The sequence below is a fragment of the Salmo salar genome, chromosome 04 (assembly GCF_965601325.2).
Source record: "Salmo salar chromosome 04, fSalSal1, whole genome shotgun sequence".
Lineage (NCBI taxonomy): Eukaryota > Metazoa > Chordata > Actinopteri > Salmoniformes > Salmonidae > Salmo > Salmo salar.
Window position 1 is genome coordinate 62,288,824 of NC_138294.1, and position 25,846 is coordinate 62,314,669.

General features: G+C 42.7%; 1 protein-coding gene across 2 annotated transcripts in view; it reads right to left on the minus strand.

Annotated features, from left to right (window-relative positions):
• The window catches only part of LOC106603515 (A-kinase anchor protein 10, mitochondrial), a 31,018-nt gene extending 8,337 nt beyond the window's left edge, over nucleotides 1-22,681 (minus strand). Inside the window, exons 1-12 of one of the 2 annotated variants that reach the window (XM_082974606.1) lie at nucleotides 22,447-22,681; nucleotides 19,501-19,548; nucleotides 18,654-18,848; nucleotides 15,850-16,383; nucleotides 15,316-15,414; nucleotides 14,933-15,017; nucleotides 14,601-14,724; nucleotides 14,214-14,350; nucleotides 5,549-5,693; nucleotides 1,411-1,575; nucleotides 1,057-1,169; nucleotides 344-423 (exon numbers count right to left, since the gene is read on the minus strand). In XM_082974606.1, the coding sequence (XP_082830732.1) occupies nucleotides 344-423; nucleotides 1,057-1,169; nucleotides 1,411-1,575; nucleotides 5,549-5,693; nucleotides 14,214-14,350; nucleotides 14,601-14,724; nucleotides 14,933-15,017; nucleotides 15,316-15,414; nucleotides 15,850-16,383; nucleotides 18,654-18,848; nucleotides 19,501-19,548; nucleotides 22,447-22,468 (1,747 nt within the window). In that variant the 5' untranslated portion in view covers nucleotides 22,469-22,681. Of the gene's footprint in view, nucleotides 1-343; nucleotides 427-1,056; nucleotides 1,170-1,410; nucleotides 1,576-5,548; nucleotides 5,694-14,213; nucleotides 14,351-14,600; nucleotides 14,725-14,932; nucleotides 15,018-15,315; nucleotides 15,415-15,849; nucleotides 16,384-18,653; nucleotides 18,849-19,500; nucleotides 19,549-22,446 lie in introns of both variants that reach the window. The other variant, XM_014197306.3, reaches the window with a different exon arrangement.
• Between the last annotated feature and the right edge of the window lie 3,165 nt (nucleotides 22,682-25,846).

Consider the following 25,846-nt stretch of genomic DNA (forward strand, 5'->3'; position numbering starts at 1 on the left):
CAGGTTTAGTCCAGGAGTTTTATATGGATTTATTCTGTTCTCAGAGAACGTTCTCTTCTAAGAAATCTACTGTATTGTCTTTTATAAGAACTAAAAGCACCTTAGGTTGTATTTGGGGTGCCTCACATATTTAAACCTACTTTCTGTTTGCAGGATGAGAATAGAAGACAATACACACACCATGAATGCTTGAATGACATGACACAAATTATACAAGCAACAATGAACAGTAGAGAGAAAAAAAGGAGAGAGAAAAGAGAGGGAAAAGAGAGAAAATAAGAGAAAAGAGAAGTAGAGAAAGAAAGATATAGATTGTCAATGTAAATTTGTATTTGTCTGTTACCTTTGGATTTCTTCACATCCGGCTCAGGTTCGGCCTCCCTGATGAACTGGCCCAGCTCGTTCACTTTCCCAAACGTCATTCTTCTGAATAGAGAGGGGACATAGCCAATGATGTCATAGATAGCAGATATCTATGGAGACAGCACCCTGTTACTAGACTGGTCCCACATTAGTTTGTGCTGTACAGCCAACTCCTATCGTCGTTGTCATTTGGTCCCAGCACAAACAGATCTGGGACCAGGCTAATCTCTTACTGCAACTAGGACACTACTGGGGGCTGCACTGTATCAGTCTGTGTGTTTGGCCTATTAGACTGCTATAAAGTAATGGGGATAACCTACAAATCTGCGGTCACACTGAGGACCGCATGGTGGAGTCTTTGAAAATATGCATTTTAACATCACATATTCATTCACAACATGTTTGTATTTGGAGTGGTTTAGGTCACACATCAGTGGCCATTACACTGGTTTACTTAGCTTGCACCAAAAGAACCCTTGGGGAATATTACATGAGTAACATCAGGCTAGTTCAGGGTAGCAATGGGGAACATCTAGCACCCCTATTTTCTACAATATCATCCAGTAGAGAAACATTAGGGAAAAAACACCAGATCAAAGAGTTGAAATAATAAATGTTGTTTACAGACGACAGTACTTAGAGAATGCTGAAAATGTAGATCTGAGAAGGCCAGACGAGGTTATGCAGACTTACCCAGCGTAGGGGCGCTGGTACAGGGACTCTGGGTCCAAACTGGCTATGTCCACCGTTATCGCCTCGTCAAAATTTTTCAGAATTTTCACTGCTGCCACCTTTTTGGTAGCTTGCTGTAATGAGAACAAATATCACACTTTGCACAGTTAGAGAAGACTAGAGGGAATAATATTCCACGTATGAAGCTATTTACTCGAAGTTCATTATCTCCTTAACGGTTCAGGAGGGAAAACAACTCACAGACAAAGGTACGAGTGCTACTGCTGTTGAACATTAATTTGAGTGCACATAGACAAACTTTTCTAAATGTCTCATGAAATGAGGAAAATGTCAGGGTGTGAGCAGGTCATCTACCTGGGTTTGAGACCCCTCGGTAGCATTGGTGCTGCGGTCATCATCTGGGGCCACGCCTTGACCGGGAGCGCTGGCCAGCACAAACTCATCCGCTCGGACAGAGTTGATAAGGTCACTCAGATACTTGTAGTAAAGGTTACTCGACAGAAAGCCTGGCATGTAGACCTGAGGGAAGAAAAATGACATGAACTTCAAATTAGCAAAGTTGAACTTGAAAATGCAAGAGGGACATGCCTTTCAGTCATAAAGGTCTTCCGTTTTCTTCAGAGCATGGCAAAGTGTTTCAGCATCATCCCTAGCCTTTGGCAACAACATGGTAACTCAAAGCCAAATCTTTATACAGTTGAAGTCGGAAGTTTACATACACTTAGGTTGGAGTCATTAAAACTCGTTTTTCAACCACTCCACAAATTTCTTGTTAACAAACTATAGTTTTGGCAAGTCGATTAGGACATCTACTTTGTGCATGACACTAGAGGTCGACCGATTATGATTTTTCGACGCCGATACCAATTATTGGAGGACCATACCGATTAAATCGGCCGATTTTTATTTATTTCTAATAATGACAATTACAACAATACTGAATGAACACTTATTTTAATTTAATATAATACATAAATACTATCAATTTAGCCTCAAATAAATAATGAAACATGTTCAATTTGGTTTAAATAATGCAAAAACAAAGTGTTGGAGAAGAAAGTAAAAGTGCAATATGTGCCATGTAAAAAAGCTAACGTTTAAGTACCTTGCTCAGAACATGAGAACATGTGAAAGCTGGTGGTTCCTTTTAACATGAGTCTTCAATATTCCCATGTAAGAAGTTTTAGGTTGTAGTTATTATAGGAATTACAGGACTATTTCATTCTATACGATTTGTATTTCATATACCTTTGACTATTGGATGTTCTTATAGGCACTTTAGTATTGCCAGTGTAACAGTATAGCTTCCGTCCCTCTCCTCGCTCCTACCTGGGCTCGAACCAGGAACATATCGACAACAGCCACCCTCGAAGCAGCGTTACCCATGTAGAGCAAGGGGAACAACTACTCCAAGTCTCAGAGCGAGTGACGTTTGAAACGCTCTTAGCGCGCACCCGCTAACTAGCTAGCCATTTCACATCGGTTACACCAGCCTAATCTTGGGAGTTGATAGGCTTGAAGTCAAACAGCACAATGCTTGAAGAATTGCGATGAGCTGCTGGCAAAACGCACGAAGGTGCTGTTTGAATGAATGCTTACGAGCCTGCTGCTGCCTACCATCGCTCAGTCAGACTGCTCTATCAAATATCAAATCATAGACTTAATTATAACATAACACACAGAAATACGAGCCTTTGGTCATTAATATGGTCGAATCCGGAAACTATCATTTCGAAAACGAAACGTTTATTATTTCAGTGAAATACGGAACCGTTCCGTATTTTATCTAACGGGTGGCATCCATAAGTCTAAATATTCCTGTTACAATGCACAACCTTCAATGTTATGTCATAATTATGTACAATTCTGGCAAATTAATTACGGCCTTTGTTAGGAATAAATGGACTTCACACAGTTCGCAATGAGCCAGGCGGCCCAAACTGCTGTATATACCCTGACTGCTTGCACGGAACGCTAGAGAAGTGACACAAATTCATGTTAGCAGGCAATATTAACTAAATATGCAGGTTTAAAAATATATACTTGTGTATTGATTTTAAAGAAAGGCATTGATGTTTATGGTTAGGTACATTGGTGCAACGACAGTGCTTTCTTCACAAATGCGCTTCTTAAATCACCCGTTTGTCGAAGTAGGCTGTGATTAGATGAGAAATTAACAGGCACCGCATCGATTATATGCAACGCAGGACACGTTAGATAAACTAGTAATATCATCAACCATGTGTAGTTAACTAGTGATTATGTTAAGATTGATTGTTTTTTAAAAGATAAGTTTAATGCTAGCTAGCAACTTACCTTGGCTTCTTGCTGCCCTCGCGTAACAGGTAGTCAGCCTGCCATGCAGGCTCCTCGTGGAGTGCAATGTGAGGCAGGTGGTTAGAGCGTTGGACTAGTAACTGGAAGGTTGCAAAAACGAATCCCCCCTGAACAAGGCAGTTAACCCCCGTTCCTAGGCCGTCATTGAAAATAAGAATGTGTTCTTAATCTGACTTGCCTAGTTAAATAAACGTGTAAAAAAATATATATATATATAATAATAATAAAAAAATCGGTGGCCAGAAATACCGATTAACGATTGTTATGAAAACTTGATATCGGCCCTAATTAAATCGGCCATTCCGATTAATCGGTCGACCTCAACATGACACAAGTCATTTTTTACAACAATTGTTTACAGACAGATTATTTCACTTATAATTCACTGGGTCAGAAATGTACATAGACTAAGTTGACTGTGCCTTTAAACAGCTTGGAAAATTCCAGAAAATTATGTCATGGCTTTAGAAGCTTCTGATAGGCTAATTGACATAATTTGAGTCAATTGGAGGTGCACCTGTGGATGTATTTCAAGGCCTACCTTCAAACTCAGTGCCTCTTTGCTTGACATCATGGGAAAATCAAAAGAAATCAGCCTAGACCTCAGAAAAAGAATAGACCTCCACAAGTCTGGTTCATCCTTGGGAGCAATTTCCAAACGCCTGAAGGTACCATGTTCATCTGTACAAACAATAGTACGCAAGTATAAACACCATGGGACCACGCAGTCTGTCTCCTAGAGATGAACGTACTTTGGTGCAAAAAGTGCAAATCAATCCCAGAACAACAGCAAAGGACCTTGTGAAGATGCTGGAGGAAACAAGTACAAAAGTATCTATATCCACAGTAAAACGAGTCCTATATCAACATAACCTGAAAGGCCGCTCAGCAAGGAAGAAGCCACTGCTCCAAAACCGCCATTAAAAAAAAAACAGACTACGGTTTGCAACTGCACATGGGGACAAAGATCGTACTTTTTGGAGAAATGTCCACTGGTCTGATGAAACAAAAATAGAACTGTTAGGCAATAATGACAATTGGGGGACGCTTGCAAGCCAAAGAACACCATCCCAACTGTGAAGCACGGGGGTGGCAGCATCATGTTGTGGGGGTGCTTTGTTGCAGGAGGGACTGGTGTACTTCACAAAATAGATGGCATCATGAGGCAGGAAAATTATGTGGATATATAGAAGCAACATCTCAATATCAGTCAGAAAGTTAAAGCTTGGTCAAAAATGGGTCTCCCAAATGGACAATGACCCCAAGCATGCTTCCAAAGTTGTGGCAAAATGGCTTAAAGACAACAAAGTCAAGGTATTGGAGTGGCCATCACAAAGCCCTGACCTCAATCCCATAGAACATTTGTGGGCAGAACTGAAAAAGCGTGTGCGAGCAAGTAGGCCTACAAACCTGACTCAGTTACACCAGCTCTGTCAGTAGGAATGGGCCAAAATTCACCCAACTTTTTGTGGGAAGCTTGTGGAAGACTACCCGAAAGGTTTGACCCAAGTTAAACAATTTAAAGGCAATGTTACCAAATACTAATTGAGTGTATGTAAAGTTCTGACCCACTGGGAATGTGATGAATGAAATAAAATCTGAAATAAATCATTCTCTCTACTATTATTCTGACATTTCACATTCTTAAAATAAAGTGGTGATCCTAACTGGCCTAAGACAGGACATTTTTACTAGGATTAAATGTCAGGAATTGTGAAAGCCAAATACATTTAAACTCAGGTTAAGGTGTATGTAAACTTCCGACTTCAACTGTATATTTATTGCTCTGGTACCACTACCTTCAATAACCCCAAAGGCCTGTCACTGGTAATCTAAACCTTATGGTTCAATCTAATAATGTTGTTTTTTAAGACAATTTCCTAGTGATTTTACAGTTGAGAGTTTGCAGAATGACCCCTGTGTGTGCCCTGTATCAACAAATGTATTTGACCCAGGTTAAGAGTGTTGGGCCAGTAACCGGAAGGTCACTGGTTTGAATCCCTGAGCCGACAAGCTGAAACATCTGTCTGCGCCCTTGAGCAAGGCACTTACCTCTAATTGCTCCTGTAAGTCACTCTGGATATGAGTGTCTGCTAAATGACAACTTCTTTTTGTTTTTAAGTAAAATTTTACTGTGTGACTTTCAACCCCTCACCTTTTCCATGGTGGTCCAGGCCTGTCTGAGAGGCGTGGTGAAGCAGTCTGGTAGAGGTCCTCCTTCCCGGCATATATTAGACTCTATCTCCATCCGCACAGAGTCATCGAAACCCAGCGGTTTGGTGGCTTGGAGTGAGAAATACCTGGGGAGGAAACAGATCCCACCACCATTAAGCCAGACTGAGTAATGCTGAGGTGTTTAGACAAATATAGTGTAAAGACAAATAGTGTAAAGACAAATATAGTGTTAAGCAAATACACTCAGGTGGCCAGTTTATTAGGTACACCCATCTAGTCCCGGGTCGGACCCACTTTTCCTCCAGAACATCCTGAATTCTTCGGAGAATGGATTCTACAAGGTGTCGGAAATGTTCCACAGGGATGTTTGTCCATGCTGATGCAATAGCATCATGCAGTTTCTGCAGATTGGAAGGCAGTACATTCATGTTGTGAACAGCCCGTTCCATCTCATCCCAAAGATGCTCTATTGCAGTGGTCACCAACCTTTTCTGAGTCAAGATCACTTTGAGTCAAAATGCAAGCCAAGATCTACTACTCAGATTATTTTTTTAAACAGGACTTTAAAAAAATATAAGCCCATGCAACATTAACCAATTGAAAACAGTTCTGTAGCAATAAGGTTTGTGCAGTAGGCTATAGGTCCAATAAATGATCACTGCATATTGGCTACGCTTCAATTGCCCTGCCAATGTTGCTCTTCTCAGACCATTTTGAAATTAAATGTACACATTTTAGGTATATGATCACACTGGTAATAGATCATTTGTTGTATTACTTGTGAGGCACAGCTCAATCTTTTTATTTTTTTACTGGACTGATGGCCTGCATCTGATGGTGTCCCCTTTTCTCCACTGAGAAAAGGGGGCAGTCTTCCAGCTGATGGGGAAACTTATGTCACACTGCATTATTTCTGCCTTATGCACCAATTCATGTTGTTACTCCTATGATCAGAGAAAGTGAAATATTCTTTGATATTCAAAAAGACAAGCCGCTAATAATAACAATGTAGCTTATCGGAAAATGTTGCTATACTCATTCATTGCAGCTGCAGTGCTGTTTGCAACGTGAGTGGAAGTAGGGAGAACACACATTTTATGGCTTATAAGTGTTACTCATAAAAACAGCAGCTCTTTGCTGTATTCGTTGAGTCTCTCTAGTCATGGTTTTAAACGTTTAGAAATCTCACAGTATCAAATTTGCTGTGCGTTCGAGGCTTCTTTTTACAGTCTACGGATCGAAGAAACTATGCAGACACAGTGATAAAAAAAAAAATGTATTTCACCTTTATTTAACCAGATAGGCTAGCTGAGAACAAGTTCTCATTTGCAACTGCGACCTGGCCAAGATAAAGCATAGCAATTCAACAACACAGAGTTACACATGGAATAAATAAAAACATACAGTCAATAATAGAGTAGAACAAAAGAAAACAAAAAGTCTATATACAGTGAGTGCAAATGAGTTAAGTTAAGACAATAAATAGGCCATGGTGGCGAAGTAATTACAATATAGCAATTAAACACTGGAATGGTAGTTGTGCAGAAGATGAATGTGCAAGTAGAGATACTGGGGTGCAAAGGAGCAAGATAAATAAATAAATAAATACAGTATGGGGATGAGGTAGGTAGATAGATGGGTTGTTTACAGATGGGCTATGTACAGGTGAAGTAATCTGTGAGCTGCTCTGACAGCTGGTGCTAAAAGCTAGTGAGGGAGATATGAGTCTCCAGCTTCAGAGATGTTTGCAGTTCGTTCCAGTCATTGGCAGCAGAGAACTGGAAGGAAAGACGACCAAAGGAGGAATTGGCTTTGGGGGTGACCAGTGAGATATACCTGCTGGAGCGCGTGCTACAAGTGGGTGCTGCTATGGTGACCAGTGAGCTGAGATAAGGCGGGGCTTTACTTAGCGGAGACTTGTAGATAACCTGTAGCCAGTGGGTTTGGCGACGAGTATGTAGTGAGAGCCAACCAACGAGAGCGTACAGGTCACAATGGTGGGTAGTGTACGGGGCTTTGGTGACAAAACGGATGGCACTGTGATAGACTGCATACAATTTGTTGAGTAGAGTGTTTGAGGCATTTTATAGATGACATCACCGAAGTCGAGGATCGGTAGGATGGTCAGTTTTACGAGGGTATGTTTGGCAGCATGAGTGAAGGATGCTTTGTTGCGATATAGGAATCCGATTCTAGATTTAATTTTGGATTGGAGATGCTTAATGTGAGTCTGGAAGGAGAGTTTACAGTCTAGCCAGACACCTAGGTATTTGTAGTTGTCCACGTATTCTAAGTCAGAGCCGTCCAGAGTAGCGATGCTGGACGGGCGAGCAGGTGCGGGCAGTGATCGATTGAATAGCATGCATTTAGTTTTACTTGCATTTAAGAGCAGTTGGAGGCCACAGAAGGAGAGTTGTATGGCATTGAAGCTCGTCTGGAGGTTAGTTAACACAGTGTGCAACGAAGGGCCAGAAGTATACAGAATGGTGTTGTCCGCATAGAGGTGGATCAGAGAATCACCAGCAGCAAGAGCATCATCATTGATATATACAGAGAAGAAAGTCGGCCCGAGAATTGAACCCTGTGGCTCACCCATAGAGACTGCCAGAGGTCCGGACAACAGGCCCTCCGATTTGACACACTGAACTCTATCAGAGAAGTATTTGGTAAACCAGGCGAGGCAATCATTTGAGAAACCAAGGCTGTCGAGTCTGCCAATAAGAATGTGGTGATTGACAGAGTCGAAAGCCTTGGCCAGGTCGATGAATACGACTGCACAGTAATGTCTCTTATCGATGGCGGTTATGATGTCGTTTAGGACCTTGAGCGTGGCTGAGGTGTACCCATGACCAGCTCTGAAACCAGATTGCATAGCGGAGAAGGTACGGTGGGATTCGAAATGGGCGGTAATCTGTTTGTTAACTTGGATTTCGAAGACCTTAGAAAGACAGGGTAGGATAGATATAGGTCTGTAGCAGTTTGGGTCTAGAGTGTCACCCTCTGAAGAGGGGGATGACCGCAGCAGCTTTCCAATCTTTGGGAATCTCAGACGATACGAAAGAGAGGTTGAACAGGCTAGTAATAGGGGTTGCAACAATTGCGGCAGAATATGTTAGAAAGCGAGGGTCCAGATTGTCTAGCCCGGCTGATTTTTATGGGTCCGGATTTTGCAGCTCTTTCAGAACATCAGCTATCTGGATTTGGGTGAAGGAGAAATGGTGGGGGCTTTGGCGGGTTGCTGTGGAGGGTGCCGGGCAGTTGACCGGGGTAGGAGTAGCCAGGTGGAAAGCATGGCCAACCGTAGAGAAATGCTTACTGAAATTCTCAATTAGTGGATTTATGAGTGGTGTTTCCTAGCCTCAGAGCAGTGGGCAGCTGGGAGGAGGTGCTCTTATTCTCCATGGACTTTACAGTGTCCCATAACTTTTTTGAGTTTGTACCCCAGGATGCAAATGTCTTTTTTTGAAAAAGCAAGCCTTAGCTTTCCTAACTGCCTGTGTATATTTGTTCCTATCTTCCCTGAAAAGTTGCATATCACAGGGGCTATTCGATGCTAATGCAGAACGCCACAGGATGTTTTGTGCTGGTCAAGGCCAGACAGGTCTGGAGTGAACCAAGGACTATCTCTATTCCTGGTTCAACATTTTTTGAATGGAGCATGCTTATTTAAGATGGTGACGAAGGCACTTTTAAAGAATAGCCAGGCATAATCTACTGACGGGATGAGGTCAGTGTCATTCCAGGATACCCCGGTCAGGTCGATTAGAAAGGCCTGCTCGCAGAAGTGTTTTAGGGAGCGTTTGACAGTGATGAGGAGTGGTCGTTTGGTCGCAGACCCATTACGGATGCAGGCAATGAGGCAGTGATCGCTGAGATCTTGATTGAAAACAGCAGAGGTGTATTGAGAGGGCGAATTAGTTAAGATGAATTCTACAGTGAGGGAAAAAAGTATTTGATCCCCAGCTGATTTTGTTCGTTTGCCCACTGACAAAGAAATGATCAGTCTATAATTTTAGTGGTAGGTTTATTTGAACAGTGAGAGACAGAATAACAACAAAAAAATCCAGAAAAACGCATGTCAAAAATGTTATAAATTGATTAGCATTTTAATGAGGGAAATAAATATTTGACCCCTCTGCAAAATATGACTTAGTACTTGTTGGCAAAACCCTTGTTGGCAATCACAGAGGTCAGACGTTTCTTGTAGTTGGCCACCATGTTTGCACACATCTCACGAGGGATTTTGTCCCACTCCTCTTAGCAGATCTTCTCCAAGTCATTAAGGTTTCGAGGCTGACGTTTGGCAACTCGAACCTTCAGCTCCCTCCACAGATTTTCTATGGGATTAAGGTCTGGAGACTGGCTAGGCCACTCTAGGACCTTAATGTGCTTCTTCTTGAGCCACACCTTTGTTGCCTTGGCCGTGTTTTTTAGGTCATTGTCATGCTGGAATACCCATCCACGACCCATTTTCAATGCCCTGGCTGAGGGAAGGAGGTTCTCACCCAAGATTTTACGGTACATGGCCCCGTCCATCGTCCCTTTGATGCGGTTAAGTTGTCCTGTCCCCTTAGCAGAATAACACTCCCAAAGCATAATGTTTCCACCTCCATGTTTGACGGTGGGGATGGTGTTCTTGGGGTCATAGGCAGCACTCCTCCTCCTCCAAACACGGCGAGTTGAGTTGATGCCAAAGAGCTCCATTTTGGTCTCATCTGACCACAACACTTTCACCCAGTTGTCCTCTGAAGCATTCAGATGTTCATTGGCAGATGTTCATTGGCAAACTTCAGACGGGCATGTATATGCGCTTTCTTGAGCAGGGGGACCTTGACAGTTCTTTTGTGTTTCTTCCATTTGCGAATAATCGCACCAAATGTTGTCACCTTCTCACCAAGCTGCTTGGCGATGGTCTTGTAGCCCATTCCAGCCTTGTGTAGGTCTACAATCTTGTCCCTGACATCCTTGGAGAGCTCTTTGGTCTTGGCCATGGTGGAGAGTTTGGAATCTGATTGATTGATTGCTTCTGTGGACAGGTGTCTTTTATACAGGTAACAAACTGAGATTAGGAGCACTCCCTTTAAGAGTGTGCTTTTTTGTTGTTATTCTGTCCCTCACTGTTCAAATAAACCTACCATTAAAATTATAGACCGATCATTTCTTTGTCAGTGGGCAAACATACAAAATCAGCAGGGGATCAATAACTTTTTTCCCTCACTGTATGAGGGTGCCCGTGTTTACGGATTTGGGGTTGTACCTGGTAGGTTCATTGATAATTTGTGTGAGATTGAGGGCATCAAGCTTAGATTGTAGGATGGCCGGGGTGTTAAGCATGTCCCAGTTTAGGTCACCTAGTAGCACGAGCTCAGAAGATAGATGGGGGGCAATCAATTCACATATGGTATCGAGGGCACAGCTGGGGGCAGAGGGAGGTCTATAGCAAGCGGCAACAGTGAGAGACTTGTTTCTGGAAAGGTGCATTTTTAGAAGTAGAAGCTCGAATTGTTTGGGTACAGACTTGGATAGCCTGCAGAGTTATGTATTACTATCTTTGCAGTATATTGCAACACCGCCCCCTTTGGCAGTTCTATCTTGGCGGAAAATGTTATAGTTAGCGATGGAGATTTCAGGGTTTTTAGAGGTTTTCCTAAGCCAGGATTCAGACACGACTAAAGCAGTGACTAAAACAAACTTAGGGAGTAGGCTTCTAATGTTAACATGCATGAAACCAAGGCTTTTACGGTTACAGAAGTCAACAAATGAGAGCATCTGGGAAGTGGGAGTGGAGCTAGGCACTGCAGGACCTGGATTAACCTCCACATCACCAGAGGAACAGAGGAGAAGAAGGATAAGAGTACGGCTAAAGGCTATACGAACTGGCCGTCTGCACGTTCGGAACAGAGAGTTAAAGGAGCAGGTGTCTGGGCACGATAGCATAAATTCAAGGCATAGTGTACAGACAAAGGTAAGGTAGGATGTGAGTACATTGGAGGTAAACCTAGGCATTGAGTAATGATGAGAGAGATATAGTCTCTAGAGACGTTTAAACCAGGTGATATCATCAAGGCCATCAGACTGTTAAACAGCCATCATTAACATTGAGTGGCTGCTGCCAACATACTGACTCAACTCCACCCACTTTAATAATGGTAAAATTGATGTAATCAATGTATCACTAGCCACTTTATATTATATAATGTTTACTTACCCTACATTACTCATCTCATATGTATATACTGTACGCTATACCATCTACTGCATCTTGCCTATGCTGTTCGGCCATCACTCATGTATATATTTTTATGTACATATTCGTATTCATTCCTTTACACTTGTGTGTATAAGGTAGTTGTTGTGGAATTGTTAGGTTATATTACTTGTTAGATATTACTGCATGGTCGGAACTAGAAGCACAAGCATTTCGCTACACTTGCATTAACACCTGCTAACCATGTGTATGTGACAAATAAATTTGATTTGATTTTGATTTAGGTGGAACAACATGGTTGGTTAAGGCATATTGAGCAGGGCTAGAGGCTCTACAGTGAAATAAGACAGTAATCACTAACCAGGACAGTAATGGACGAGGCATATTGATATTAGAGAGAGGCATGCGTAGCCAAGTGAACATATGGGTCCAGTGAGTGGTTGGGCTGACTGGGGACACGGCAATTCAGACAGTTAGCAGGCCGATGCTAACAAGCTAACAGTTAGTAGGCTGGGGCTAAACAAGCTAGCAGTTAGCAGACCGGGGCTGGCAAGCTAGCAGTTAGCAGACCAGGGCTGGCAAGCTAGCAGTTAGCAGACCGGGGCTGGCAAGCTAGCAGTTAGCAGACCGGGGCTGGCAAGCTAGCAGTTAGCAGACCGGGGCTGGCAAGCTAGCAGTTAGCAGACCGGGGCTGGCAAGCTAGCAGTTAGCAGACCGGGGCTGGCAAGCTAGCAGTTAGCAGACTGGGTTAGCAAGCAAGCAGTTGGCAGACCGGGGATAGCAGTTAGCAGACCGGGGCTGGCAAGCTAGCAGTTAGCAGACCGGGGCTGGCAAGCTAGCAGTTAGCAGACTGGGTTAGCAAGCTAGCAGTTAACAGACCGGGGCTAGCAAGCTAGCCTTTGGGGGACGTCGCGATGGGGGTAAGTCTGTTTTTGCCTCTTCGTGCGGTGACGTCGATAGACCAGTCGTGGAATTAGCAGGGTTCCAAGTAGCTCTAGGTAGCTAGTAGGCCTCGGTTAGCAGAATGGGCCTTCAGCGGACGTCACGCCTGAGGGGCCTGTTGGAATCCTCGAGCAGATTATGTCGGTATTCCAGTCGTAGAGGATCGGCGGGGTTCCGTGCCCCGTACCGGCAGTAGAAGGGGTCCAGATATTGTAGCCCAGGAGTGGGCTTCGGTGGTAGAACAGGAGCCCTGGCCGGGCTAGCTTCAGGCTAATTGGTGCTTGCGCCGGGATGGAAACGCTAGCCAGGAGTAGTCACCCGGGATTGCGGTTAGCTAGTTGCGAAGATCCAGATGAAAACGTTCACAGTTTTCGCTAGGAATCCAGGGATATGGGGGGAAAAAAATAAAATAATAATAGGCCCGTTATGCTCTGGTTTGAGTCACGTTGTTCGAACTGGCGAGAGCGTTCCGAGCTAAAGGTTAGCTGATGACCGCTAGCAATGGTTTGCTGACTGATAGCTGGTAGGTAGTTAGCTGGCTAGCTTCAGTTGAGGGATTCCAGATCCGAAGTAAATAGAAATACTTTAGGAAAAAAAAAAACAGATCCACGCCACATTGGGTGAGGCGGGTTGCAGGAGAGTATTTAGAAGTTGAGGTTTAGGAAAATATTTTTTAAAGATATGCGAAGAAAAAGATGTAAAAAGATATATACAAGGGACAGGACAAAGACGTCTGACTGCTACGCCATCTTGGATTCGGGGATGCACAAGTGATCTGACCTCTCAATGGCCAGTGATAGTCCTATAGTTGCACTTGATTTGCACTCTGAGACTGCTGGGTAGGCGGAGTTCTACCTTCAGACACATGAAATGATTCAAAATGGGAACACTTTGCCTTCCCGGCGATAGGGCTACTAAATCAAATGCACCTACCGCCAAAAGCGTAAAATATATAAAAATAGGAACACGAGGCTTTATCGTTGGGTTTTTCACCAAAATGTTTGGTGATTGACTAGGAATGCCTTGGAGACCACTGCTCCAATGGGTTTGGTCAGCAACAATGTTCAGATACACTGTGGTGTTCAATCGTTGCTCAATTGGTCTCAGGAGACCTAACGTGTGCCAGGAAAACATTCCTCACACCATTACACCCCCGCTACCAGCCTGTACCGTTGACACCAGGCAGGATGGGGCCATGGACTCATGCTGCTTCTGCCAAATTCTGACTGACTCATCAGACCAGGGAATGTTTTTCTCAATTGTCCAGTGTTGGTGATTTCGTGCCCACTGAAGCCGCTTCTTCTTGTTTTTAGCTGATAGAAGGGGAACACTTAGATCACTTGTTTTGCCCATTCTAATGTTCAATCGAACAGTAACTGAATGCCTTGATGCCTGTCTGCCTGCTTTATATAACAAGCCACGGCCACGTGACTCACTGTCTGTAGGATCAAACCATTTTCGTGAACGTTTATATTTAAAGAAACGGATGGCTTACTTGTCATAGAGGATCATGGCGTCATTCTGGGCCTCCTGGCCATCGTATTGGCCAGCCATTGAAGCCAGCTGGTCCTGGAAGTTATCTGCTGCCAGCCAGAACTGCAGGATATTCACAGTGTCCTCCTTCTCCATGTACTGGGGAGACACACAGACACACTCCATGTTAGCTTCATTACCAATAACTCTTCTATTAACGCCTACCATATGACACTAATGTAAAATAGAATAGAGAACAATAGAATAGAAACAAATAGATTAGATACACCAGTAGCACTAACAGGAATAACACCAATGAATAAAAGAGCAATTAATATTAATTAACTTGATAACAAACTGTGGTTGTGTTTAAACAACATCAATTGTGGGGTCCAGTTGTTGCTCTCACCTCAGAGAAGTAGAATAGGGCCGACTCACAGAACAAGATGTCTGCCAGAAACACTGAGCCACTGGTCAGCACTTCCATCTGGTACTTACAGAAATGATGGCTGCGCAAGAATTCACTAAAGTGCCTGAGAAATATAAATGATATGTGATCACATTTACATTTATGATATAAGAGTGGATAAGTGTATAAGAGAACATTGGTTACAATTTAATCATAGGAGACAAATCATGAACCATACAGAAAAACACTGGCATTTAACATGAACTCATATGAGAAATGGTCAATCTTTCAATGGATACTAGAACATGAAGACTGGAGAATCTAAAACGTACTGTTGCTCCATGATGGAGAAGACCACTGACTGTGCAATGACAAAGCAGTTTGGGTCCACCATTCCATCCTCACCACAGATTTTAGCTGGCAAAGTGGAGAAAGGGACTAAAACAGTCACAATCACATAATGGATTATCAATTCATCCACAAAATAGTTATCCTGAAACTTTGTTAAATGTACTTCACAGACGAGAGAGGTTTAGGGCAGATTTGATCTTTAACGTTGGTTGCAACATTCCTACTAGGTCTAACATTCATAGGAATGCATACAGTACTCATACAGTTCTGATAAAGTACTCATACAGTACACACACAGAGACTGCACTGTCTTACAGTCAAAGTCAATACTAATGGCAAACAGGTGGGGTTATTAATTTCTTACCAACTATGTCGTTTCTAATCTGTTCTGTGATGGGGATGGGCCTAGCAGCGTCTGGAGAGATGTACTTGGTGAAGATGTTCACTGCATCTCTCTCTATACCTACAACAAACAGGTGAAAATGGTGTACACAGGTGTCAAACTGTGTACAACTCCGATATTGTTACCTTCAATGTGCAATTAAAACAAATGAAACTTATTCTCACAGCCAGTTGTTTCACATGGTGGAGATTAGAACAAATATAGCTAATAAACTCCCCTTACCTAGTCAGAGTGTTATGCAGTCATAAGAGTAAGGTAGGAATATAGAGAAATTATGGTACAGACATTATGGCCCAAAACAAACATGCATAAATACACAAATTATAGCCCAAATCATAAAAAGGATCGTGAGAACAGCCATAGCGTCTCTCTGTAACATTCACCACCAGCCAACTCCGACAGACTCCAGGCTACTTACTTAACCATTATTTGTACAGGTAAATTAAGAACAGATTTCGATTTACATATTTATTTATGAAGACCAGTCAAACGTACTCTTCATGAGCTTGTCTGAGAGCTCCTTGAGGGCGTGGGTGGACTGCAGCTTGAAGGGGGTCCCTGTCCTGGAATGCTGCCTGGAAGGGGTATCTTCCCTGCTGGGGGTGCCTGGCCTCTGGTCCACTAAGGAGCTAAAGGAGTCCCTGTGGACGAGCTGCGCAGTGGGGCCTTCACTATTGTTACTGTTCATCTCCTGGGGGCTGGGGGTAAGGGGGCGGGAAGAGGGGGGCCTGGGGACGGAGGATAGGTCCATGTCTGGGGGGGAGGAGGGGTCGGGGGAGACAGGGGTGGAGGCAGGCTCGGCCAGGGAGCTGTGTTTGATGGAGTTGAGACTGTTGGCCCGGACCCTTGACCAGCTGGTGGAGCGGAAGCTCTCTGCCTCCAGCCAAAAGCGGACCAGGTGGTCGGACCCACGGGCCTCCTGGAACTGGATGTAGTAGGGCATGGCCACATTGTCCCGCAGGATCTGGTCCACTGTCTTAGACAGGCGTGAACGTGTCTCAGAGGCTAGGTAGTTCACACTAGAGTGCCCTGAAAACACACCACAATACTGAATAAAACCACTATACAACCATACAGTATGATCACACTGGACCGTTCTGAAACACACAATGAACCAATCAAACCATCAATCAATCAAAAGTCTTTATAAAGCCCTTTCTACATAATCCGTTCTTACAAAGTCTAACCCAGCCTAAACAGACACAGCGGACCACAGCATACTGAATGAAACCACACACGATCATCCATAATAAAAAAGAATACTTATCTCAAACCTATTCAACTATTGCACACTTCCCGTGTCATATGATCAGGGAGGCCATGTGAATGTATGACTGAAGCCTGGCTGGAGGCCTCCATTACATAATGGACTAGAGTAGGAGCACTAAAGAGTGAGCTGGTGTTTTATGATGAGTGTTGTGTGCTCCTAGTATCGGCTCCAGAGAGTGGGCAGGCTGCCACGTGTGACTGTTAACCGGCAGCTCAGCTCCGTCTCCCACCCCTCCTCTCACCACCCCTCCTCTCATCTCTCGCTCCTGTACAAGAGTTCACACCCTCAGAGTACTGTCTGGGGTCCAGTCAGTGTAGTACAGTATAGTCACCCTACCCTACTGCATTCCAAGCCACCCCCCTCCAACACGGTAAATAAAGGACCTGTTCCAGCACTATCATAAACATTACTGGTGTAGCTGGCTGCTGTGGCACTATAAAACTAGTGCCTGATATCTACCTATTTATGAAATGGTTAATTTAAATAGCCTACATCTTCAGAGGAAATAAGATTGAGGGAGTTCTTATGTATCATAATCAAATAAAGTATTTGTCACATGCGCTGAATACAACAAGTGTTGACTTTACCATGAAATGCTTACTTACGAGCCCTTTCCCAACAATGCAGTTAAAAATTAAGAAAATTTGACAAAATGGATAAAAATAAAATAGTAACACAATATAATAACACAAAATAACAATGATGAGGCTATACAAAGGCTATATACAAGGAGTACCGGTACCGAGTCAGTTTACTGGGATATGAGGTAGTTGGGGCGATCGATTGAGGTAATATGTACATGTAGGTTTGGTTAGGTTAGGCGATAGTTCTTAAATCAATGTACAGGCCGTTATTTAATTAACCGAGAAAACTTCTCAGTACGTGTTTTTTTCTGGATAAAAAAAGAGGCTTAGGTGGTGGGCATGGCAGGGGACGTGGCAGAGGACATGGCAATGAGCACGGTCAGCCCGTCGGGGTGGATACATATTAGAGGCCCCCATCTCGGTGGTGTAGAGAAATGTTTGCGTTTTTAAAGGGATACTTTGGGATTTTGGCAATGAGGCCCTTCATCTACTTCCCAAAATGTAGATAAACTAGTGGATACCATTTGTAGGTCTCTGTGTCCAGTATGAAGAAAGTTAGATGGAGTTTTAAACTTCTCAGTTTTAAAGAGTTTCCTGCAATTCTATGCATTTTCCCATGGCTTCTTTTGCTCAAAAATAAATAAATAAAAACACAAAACAATGAATTTAGTAGTATTCATTTTATTATTTATCCCTGACTGTCTAGCTTTCATTTTGGTTATTGTTAGTTCTTAAATATTATAAAAAAAATATATAGGTCCATTTAATTTTCTAGATACTTTAAATTTGGTCTTAGTCATTTAAGTTTACACTAAGTGTTTTTCCATCCTGAAAATGTATTTACAATTTATTATTTACTTTTTTTTTACACTGTTTGGACTTTGGTGATACGAAAAAATGCTTAGGCGGCCAACCCAATGATTACAACTGCAGCAGAAAAATCCCTGCAGTATGATGCACGAGATATAAGGAGTTTTCCTGATCAGGTCATGTGGTCCCTCAGGAAAAACTCTGGGCCCTACTTATGAGTCATACTAAAAGGCTTTGCTGGTAGTGTGCTGGATGGTCAAAAGGCTAACTCATGCAGGAGTGTGTCGCAGGATTAGTCTTGAACCAATCGCTTGTGGAAAGGCCAGGCCCGTTGGTAGTTAAACCAATTCCACCAGCACCATATCCACCACCTACTATTATCACATTATATCAACTCGCTGAAGCATTGGCGCACACGGTCCAGTCAGAAGGAGAACTTAAAAGAGGAAGATCATCCATTAAAAGCACTCTAAATAACTTTTTTTCCCCTTTGATCTAGGATAAATTTAGCCTTTTAAATTATAATAAATAAGAGGGGTCACTTAATCCTAGATCAGCACTTCTTCTCTGAAACGCTTGTGAATACGTTCCCTGAAAACTATGAGACAAATCAGAAGAATACTGGAGGCACATACCCAGATCCCCAAAGTGTGCAGCCTCCATGTGGCTGGGCTGTTTCTTGAGGATGGCCGTGCGTCCGCGGGCGAAGGAGTCCATGTTTGCAGAGATGGCGTTGATTGCCACATGGCTGGGACCCGCCACCTCCAGGACGGCATGGTGGTTACGGAGGCTATGGGAGGGGGAGTGGGGGCTTGCTGGGGCTACCAGGGCTGGGGTTACGGGGAGGAGGAGGGTGGAAACATAGGTATCTTATTTCTAGATCACAGAAACCCAAAACATCAACGAAGTATGTTGTGTACGAGGTTATGAGTTCTGAAAAAGGCCTACTTCTTTAACTGAATGGTGTAGTGACCTAGTACATAACTGTGCCCAGTTAGAGCTCATTGGGTGCTGGGACACTTTTTTTCTTTAACGCTGGGGTGTGGGGAGTGCGAGACAGTGTGCTCTGTGTAAATGTTAACTTAGCCCTTTGAGCCTGTCTAAGAACATAAAATACTTCACTGGCATCTCTCTAAAAACTCTTAAACCCAATAATTTAAAGTCTGAACTTTGGATATAAATTAGGCCTACTAGCTGATATATGTGTGTTATTACCTAAATCAATACATTCTCTCAGTACATTTACAGAGACAAATATAAACAGCTACAAAAAGAGAACGCTCAGAGGGAAATACCGCTACCCTCAAAAAAGTGAGTGAACATAACACTTCAACTAAAGAGACACTTGACTGCTTTCAAAGAACTTCAAACAAGGACTGTATTTCCTCTCTATTTTCAGGGCTGCTAAAAAATGAAACATCAGATGGCAGCAGCACAGCAATACAATTCATAATTTCAGAGAAGTAGTAGTGTGGTACCCACCTCTATTGACTTTAGCATCAACTGGTTGCTCGGGTTCCTTGCCTTTTGCTATGGGTCAAAAAGGAATTACATAGCATTGTAATTAGAGCAGGCTCTAACATTTGATTCACAATGCAGGGTGAGATCAGTGACCAGAATACTGTGCCTGAGGTTCATTGTAGGGTAAAGCAATATGGATGATGATGATGCAGTGTCACTGAAAAGTCACAAACTTAAAGGCATCATTCGTGATTTTGGCAACAAGGCCGTGAATTCGTGGATATCATTTTTATGTCTATGCGTGCAGTTTGAAGGAAGATGCTAACTAGCAGATACCCATAGACTTCCAGTCATTGTAGCAGGTACCCATAGACCTCCAGTCATTGTAGCAGATACCCATAGACTTCCAGTCATTGTAGCAGATACCCATAGACTTCCAGTCATTGTAGCAGATACCCATAGACTTCCAGTCATTGTAGCAGATACCCATAGACTTCCAGTCATTGTAGCAGATACCCATAGACCTCCAGTCATTGTAGCAGATACCCATAGACTTCCAGTCATTGTAGCAGATACCCATAGACTTCCAGTCATTGTAGCAGATACCCATAGACCTCCAGTCATTGTAGCAGATACCCATAGACTTCCAGTCATTGTAGCAGATACCCATAGACTTCCAGTCATTGTAGCAGATACCCATAGACTTCCAGTCATTGTAGCAGATACCCATAGACCTCCAGTCATTGGTAAGCCAATGCTAACTAGCATTAGCACAAACTAACTAACTTCCTTCATACTGGGCAGAGACCTAAACATGGTATCCACAAGTTCGTCTGACTCTGGGGAAGTAGATAAAGGGCCTCATAGCCAAAATCCCGAAGTATCCCTTTAACTATACAGTTACATAATGGCCTAGGCCTGGTCGGGAAACAGATATGCCTGTGACAGTGGGATAACCTTGTCTGTTAAGCAAACAAATAATTATAACTATTTTCCTCACTGTCATGCACAGATAAGACAAGGAGAGAGGAGCAAGCTGCTTGTGTAAGGCTCCTAATAGGAATAGAACAGAGTTATTCTTCACATTGAAGCATGGCTGCCATCTTACAAGGTGTGTTTATTGACTACAGTCTATCAGCTCGATGTCACTTCATTGTCATGTTGTTACTGCAAAGAACCCTCATCATCACCATAAAGAAGTCTGGAACCAAAGTCCTGTTTTTCTACACATTTCAGTCTTCCTCCATTACATAAAGTAACAGAATATGGCTGGTTACAATTTTGTGGTGAAAGTGAACCTTTTGCGCATGACATAAATAGTTTTTCTGAAGCGCTTTCAGTGTTCAGTAGAGGAGTGGGGGAAAGATGGAAGGCTCTTTTTCCTTAGAGGCATCAGATGGTTAGCACATGGTTATGTCTACCCACCTCAAAGAGCTTTATAATTTCATTCTGTATATAAATAGGTCTCTGCATATGACTGATTGTTATCATCATCATTTCATATTATCCATGGTTTGCACTGTAGGCCAAATACTTTACAGTAGCTGTCAAGACAAATGTGTGTTGTGTGTGTTTTACTAGCCCCAGGAATGGAGGTCTATAGTTTGGGCTGCCAATGTTGTTCTTCTCAGACCATTTTGAAATTGTATTTCAACATTTTAGGTATATGATCACTGGTAATAGACTATTTATTTTATTACAGCTGAATTTTCTCTTTTATTTTTTTTACTGGACTGCTGGTCTGCATCTTATGGTCCTTCTGAGGGGAGGGAGGGAGCAGAGGTCCTATGATCTCCTTACTCCTATGATCAGAGAAAGTGAATTATTCCTCTATATTAAAAAAGACACAAGTGCAAATAATAACAAAGGTAGATTATCATAACATGCGCATTTTATAGCTTATAAAACTGTTGAACAAAGAGGATGCTGCATAACAACTTAAACATGAATTTACTCATAAAAACTGCAGTTCTTTGCTGTATTCGTTGGTTTTAAAAGTTTTTAAATCTCACATTATCAATTTTGGTGTGCGTTCGAGGATTCTTTTTACAGTCCTAGTGTGCGAAGAAACTGTGAAGACACCATGATCTGAGCCATCTGATTGGCCAGCGGTAGATTAACAGTTGCACTTGATTTGCTCTCAAGGCCTGCCGGGTAGGCGGAGTTCTACTTTCAGACACATGAAACGGTTAAAAAAAGGAACACTTTGGCTAGGGCAGCTGAATCAAGTGCACCTACACTCAACAGCGCGAAACGAATAAAAATGCAAAGGCTTGGCTTTATCGTTGGTTGTTTTTACAGACATGTTTGGTGATCGACCGGTTGGTGACCACTGGCCAAGAGCCATTAAACTAAACTCCCCGCCACCAGAATTTCCAACATGCCAATGAAGAATGTCTAGCCCTAAACCTACTTATAACGTTATTTGCATGGGGAGTTATCCATCCAACCACCATGGCATAGTTGACTGGCATGGAAGACAGCCAGGGACCTAAACTAAAGAAACATTACCGTGACATTATTAGGAAATCACCAAATGCAAGGCTTTCAGGTTAATTATTATCTAGGTAATAACCAACATAATCTACATTCTCCAAGAATGAATTGCTATCGATCATGGTCAGGCATACTAGTAGCTAGCTGAGTATTAGCACCACAGCATCAGCTAGCTAACGTTAGCTACATAACGTTAGCAGTAGCAAAAACTATTGAGAAGGAAAGCTGCATTAGCTAGATGGTGTGGCTGCCAGTTTTAGATCTTCAGATTTGAAAAACATAACTACAGAAACAAATTGGTATTTGCTATATTATCCAGCGGATATTTTGTCGGCGTGGACTTGACACAGACCTGTCAAGCGCATTCTCATCTCAGTCATTACTAGCCATCACACATTCCTCAACCTCTCCCGCGAGCCTCTTTACGCCCTTTGGGTCGCGCTAGCCGGCTCGGCTATCATACTTCCTTACCTTTCCTTCGGAAAAACGACATGACGATTTTCACGCTCTGAATGTATCCTCAGCTCAATGACAACATCCCGTGGATTCCCGAGTCCCTTCATTCATATGCGTCGATTCTTGACGATGGTAATGGGTGTATTTGCGACCGAGGGGAAAGGGCTGTCAAATCCAAAATTTCCCCCTTCTGCGACCAGTGGCCATATTGTCAATATTGTCTCACTTCCGGACATGATGATGCGGCAGCGTTGTGGGAAACTTGCATTATTTGTTAGTGACAGTAGAGGGCAGGATCCACAAGGGGGCTATTTTACTGTAGAACGCTATACTAGGGGTGTAATCATTAGTCCAAACCCTAGTCATTGATCCCAAAACGAGAGTTTCTATTGGACAAATTCAGGTATGTCCCGCCCAGTTTCGTTCGTTTGGCTTCCGTTTAAGAAACGTTTTACGCCCCATGGGTGTACTCGTTACTCCTAACAGTTAACGGGAACTAGTGTTTCAATTGGACAGGTTCAGCAACAGGGCGGGTTGCAACTGTTTGGAGTAATGATTACACCCCTCTGCGAAAGGGAATAGAAAGGAACACTGCGCTACCTAGCTCTCCAATGTGCATGAGGAGCGAACTCAAGTGAAGGGGATATTCAGCAACTCTTGGATAACAGTGGATGTTGATAATAATAGTAAAACCGACGCAATTCGGCACTTCAGGGTCTTACAGAAAGAAAAACAAAAGTAGACTTTTAAACATTTGAAAATGGCCTCTTATAGCCCATAAGAGGCCATTTTCAAATTTCTAAAAGTCTAATTCAATCACAATGGGAATACAACATATTGTGCTTGGTTAAAGGGGCAATCAGCAGTTGCTACATACATTTTTGGAATTATAATATGTAGGGTACCCATTGATTCTTGAAGAATATAACCTATAAATGCCTCATGAGCTTAGTTCAACTGTAGTACCCCATCAGAACCAAAAAAAAGAAGATCAAATCACGTTTTATTTGTCACATGTTTTGTAAGCAACAGGTGTAGACTAACAGTGAAATGATACTTACAGGCCCTTCCCAACAAGGCGGAGAGAAAAAAATATAAATAATATAAACAATAACACAAGGAATAAATACACAATGAGTGGCAATAACTTGGCTATATACCCGGGGTACCAGTACAGAGTCAATGTGCATGGGTACAAGGTAATTGAGGTAGATTATGTACATATATGTAAGGGTAAAGTGACTAGGCAACAGTATAGATAATAAACAGTAGCAGCAGCATATGTGATGAGTCAAGAGTTAGTGCAAACAGGGTCAATGCAGATAGTCCGGCTAGCTATTGGTTAACTATTTCACTAACTATTTAGCAGTCTTATGGCTTGGTGGTAGATGTTTTTCAGGTTCCTTTTGGTTCCAGACTTGCTGCATCGGTACCGCTTTCCATGCGGTAGCAGAGAGAAGTCTTTTTAGGGCCTTCCTCTGACACCACCTGGTATAGAGGTCCTGGATGGCAGGGAGCTCGGCCCCAGTGATGTACTGGGCTGTAAGCACTACCCTCTATAGCGCCTTGCAGTCGTTTGCCAAGCAGTTGCCATACCAAGCGGGGATACAGCTGGTCTAGATGCTCTCAATGGTACAGCTGTAGAACTTTTTAAGGATCTGAGGGCCCATGCCAAACCTTTTCAGCCTCTTGAGGGGGAAGAGGTATTGTCGTGCCTTCTTCACGACTGTGTTGGTGTGTGTGGACCATGGTAATTCCTTAGGGATGTGGACACAGAGGAACTTCAAGCTCTCGACCCGCTCCACTACAGCCCACTACACCTTGTTTTACTGCAATATTTGTAAACAAACTGAAACATGGTTAAAACTACAGTGCATTCAGAAAGTATTTAGACCTCTTGACTTTTTCCACATTGTGTTGCATTACAGCCTTATTCTAAAATGTATTAAATAAAACATGTTCCTGATCAATCTACACACAGTACCTGATAATAACAAAGTGAAAACAGGCTTTTAGAAGTTTTGCAAATTTATTTAAAATTCTAAAACAGAAATACTTTATTTACGTAAGTATTCAGACCCTTTGCTATGAGCCTCGAAATTGAGCTCAGGTGCATCCTGTTTCCATTTATCATCCTTGAGATGTTTTTACAAATTGATTGGAGTCCACCTGTGGTAAATTTAATTGATTGGACATGATTTGGAAAGGCACACATCTGTCTATATAAGGTCCCACAGTTGACAGTGCCTGTCAGATGCGTTGGGAAGAAAGCCGAAGAAGATGGCGGAAGTGGATGCTGAGTTTGAATTAAGCAGCGAGTTGAGTAAATTTGGTGAAGACGAATGTTCTGAATGGACAACAGTAATATCAAAAACTGAAACAAAAAGGAAATTGTCTACAATTGGAGTGAAGGATACGTGTGTAAATGATAATTAATCGCTTCTTGTTGGGATGCATTTGTTGAGTAAGGATGCGTATGTGGGAAACCCGTTTGAGGTGTAAAAAATGGTGAAGTATGCGCTTGGAAAAGTGGAGTCTATCAAAGTGAGCAGGAGTGGTCTTATTCTGATTGATTGTATTTCTGAAGAGCAGAGGAAGATTGCATTGGGCCTTAAAAGAATCCGGACAACAGAAATGTTATGTTTTGAACTTCAGGGTAGAGCACCTGTCAAAGGAGTCATCTCAGGGGTGACGACGGATGTTCCGGTTGAATACCTGAAGATAATTCCTGATTTGGTTGGTGCCCAGTGTCTGACACGGTGGGTGAATGGAGAGAAAGAAGAAAGTCTGTCGGTCCTGTTCTTTTTTGATAAAGAGCAAATACCTATGCATGTGAAGCTTGGTTATGTAAGATGTAAGAGCTTTTGTCCCCAAAACACTGCAGTTTAAGAATTGTAAAGGATTTGGCCATGTTTCAAGTGAGTGCAGACGAACAGAGTATACTGAAGAAAGGTGTGTAGAAAGACGACAGTGTTGCAATTGTGGTGGGGATCATGATCCTGAGTTCCTGGAGTGCCCTGTAAGGGTGAAGGAAATTGAGGTGGCAAAGGTTAGGGCAGTCAATCGAATCTCCTATGCGGAGGTGATTAAAATAATTGAGAAAACAGTGATGCTAGTGAAGATATGGTAGTGGATGCACCACAGCCTGTAGTAAATGTTTGCTGCCAGACAAAAGATACCCTGTGTGTTAAAAAGGTAGATTTTGTTGCGTTCATTGCCACAGTTATAAACTGTACAGCACAAGTCTAAAAAAAAGTAGAAGAAACTAGACTAGATTATTGTGGCTGCAGCAGAAACGTTTTTGGGACTCAAGGATTTTACATTGAAACACTTGCAAGGGGTACTGGCGCCGGAAGACCTGCCCTCCCAGGCTCCCCTTGAGCCGGTGTAGGGATCAGATCTATTTAATGAATTT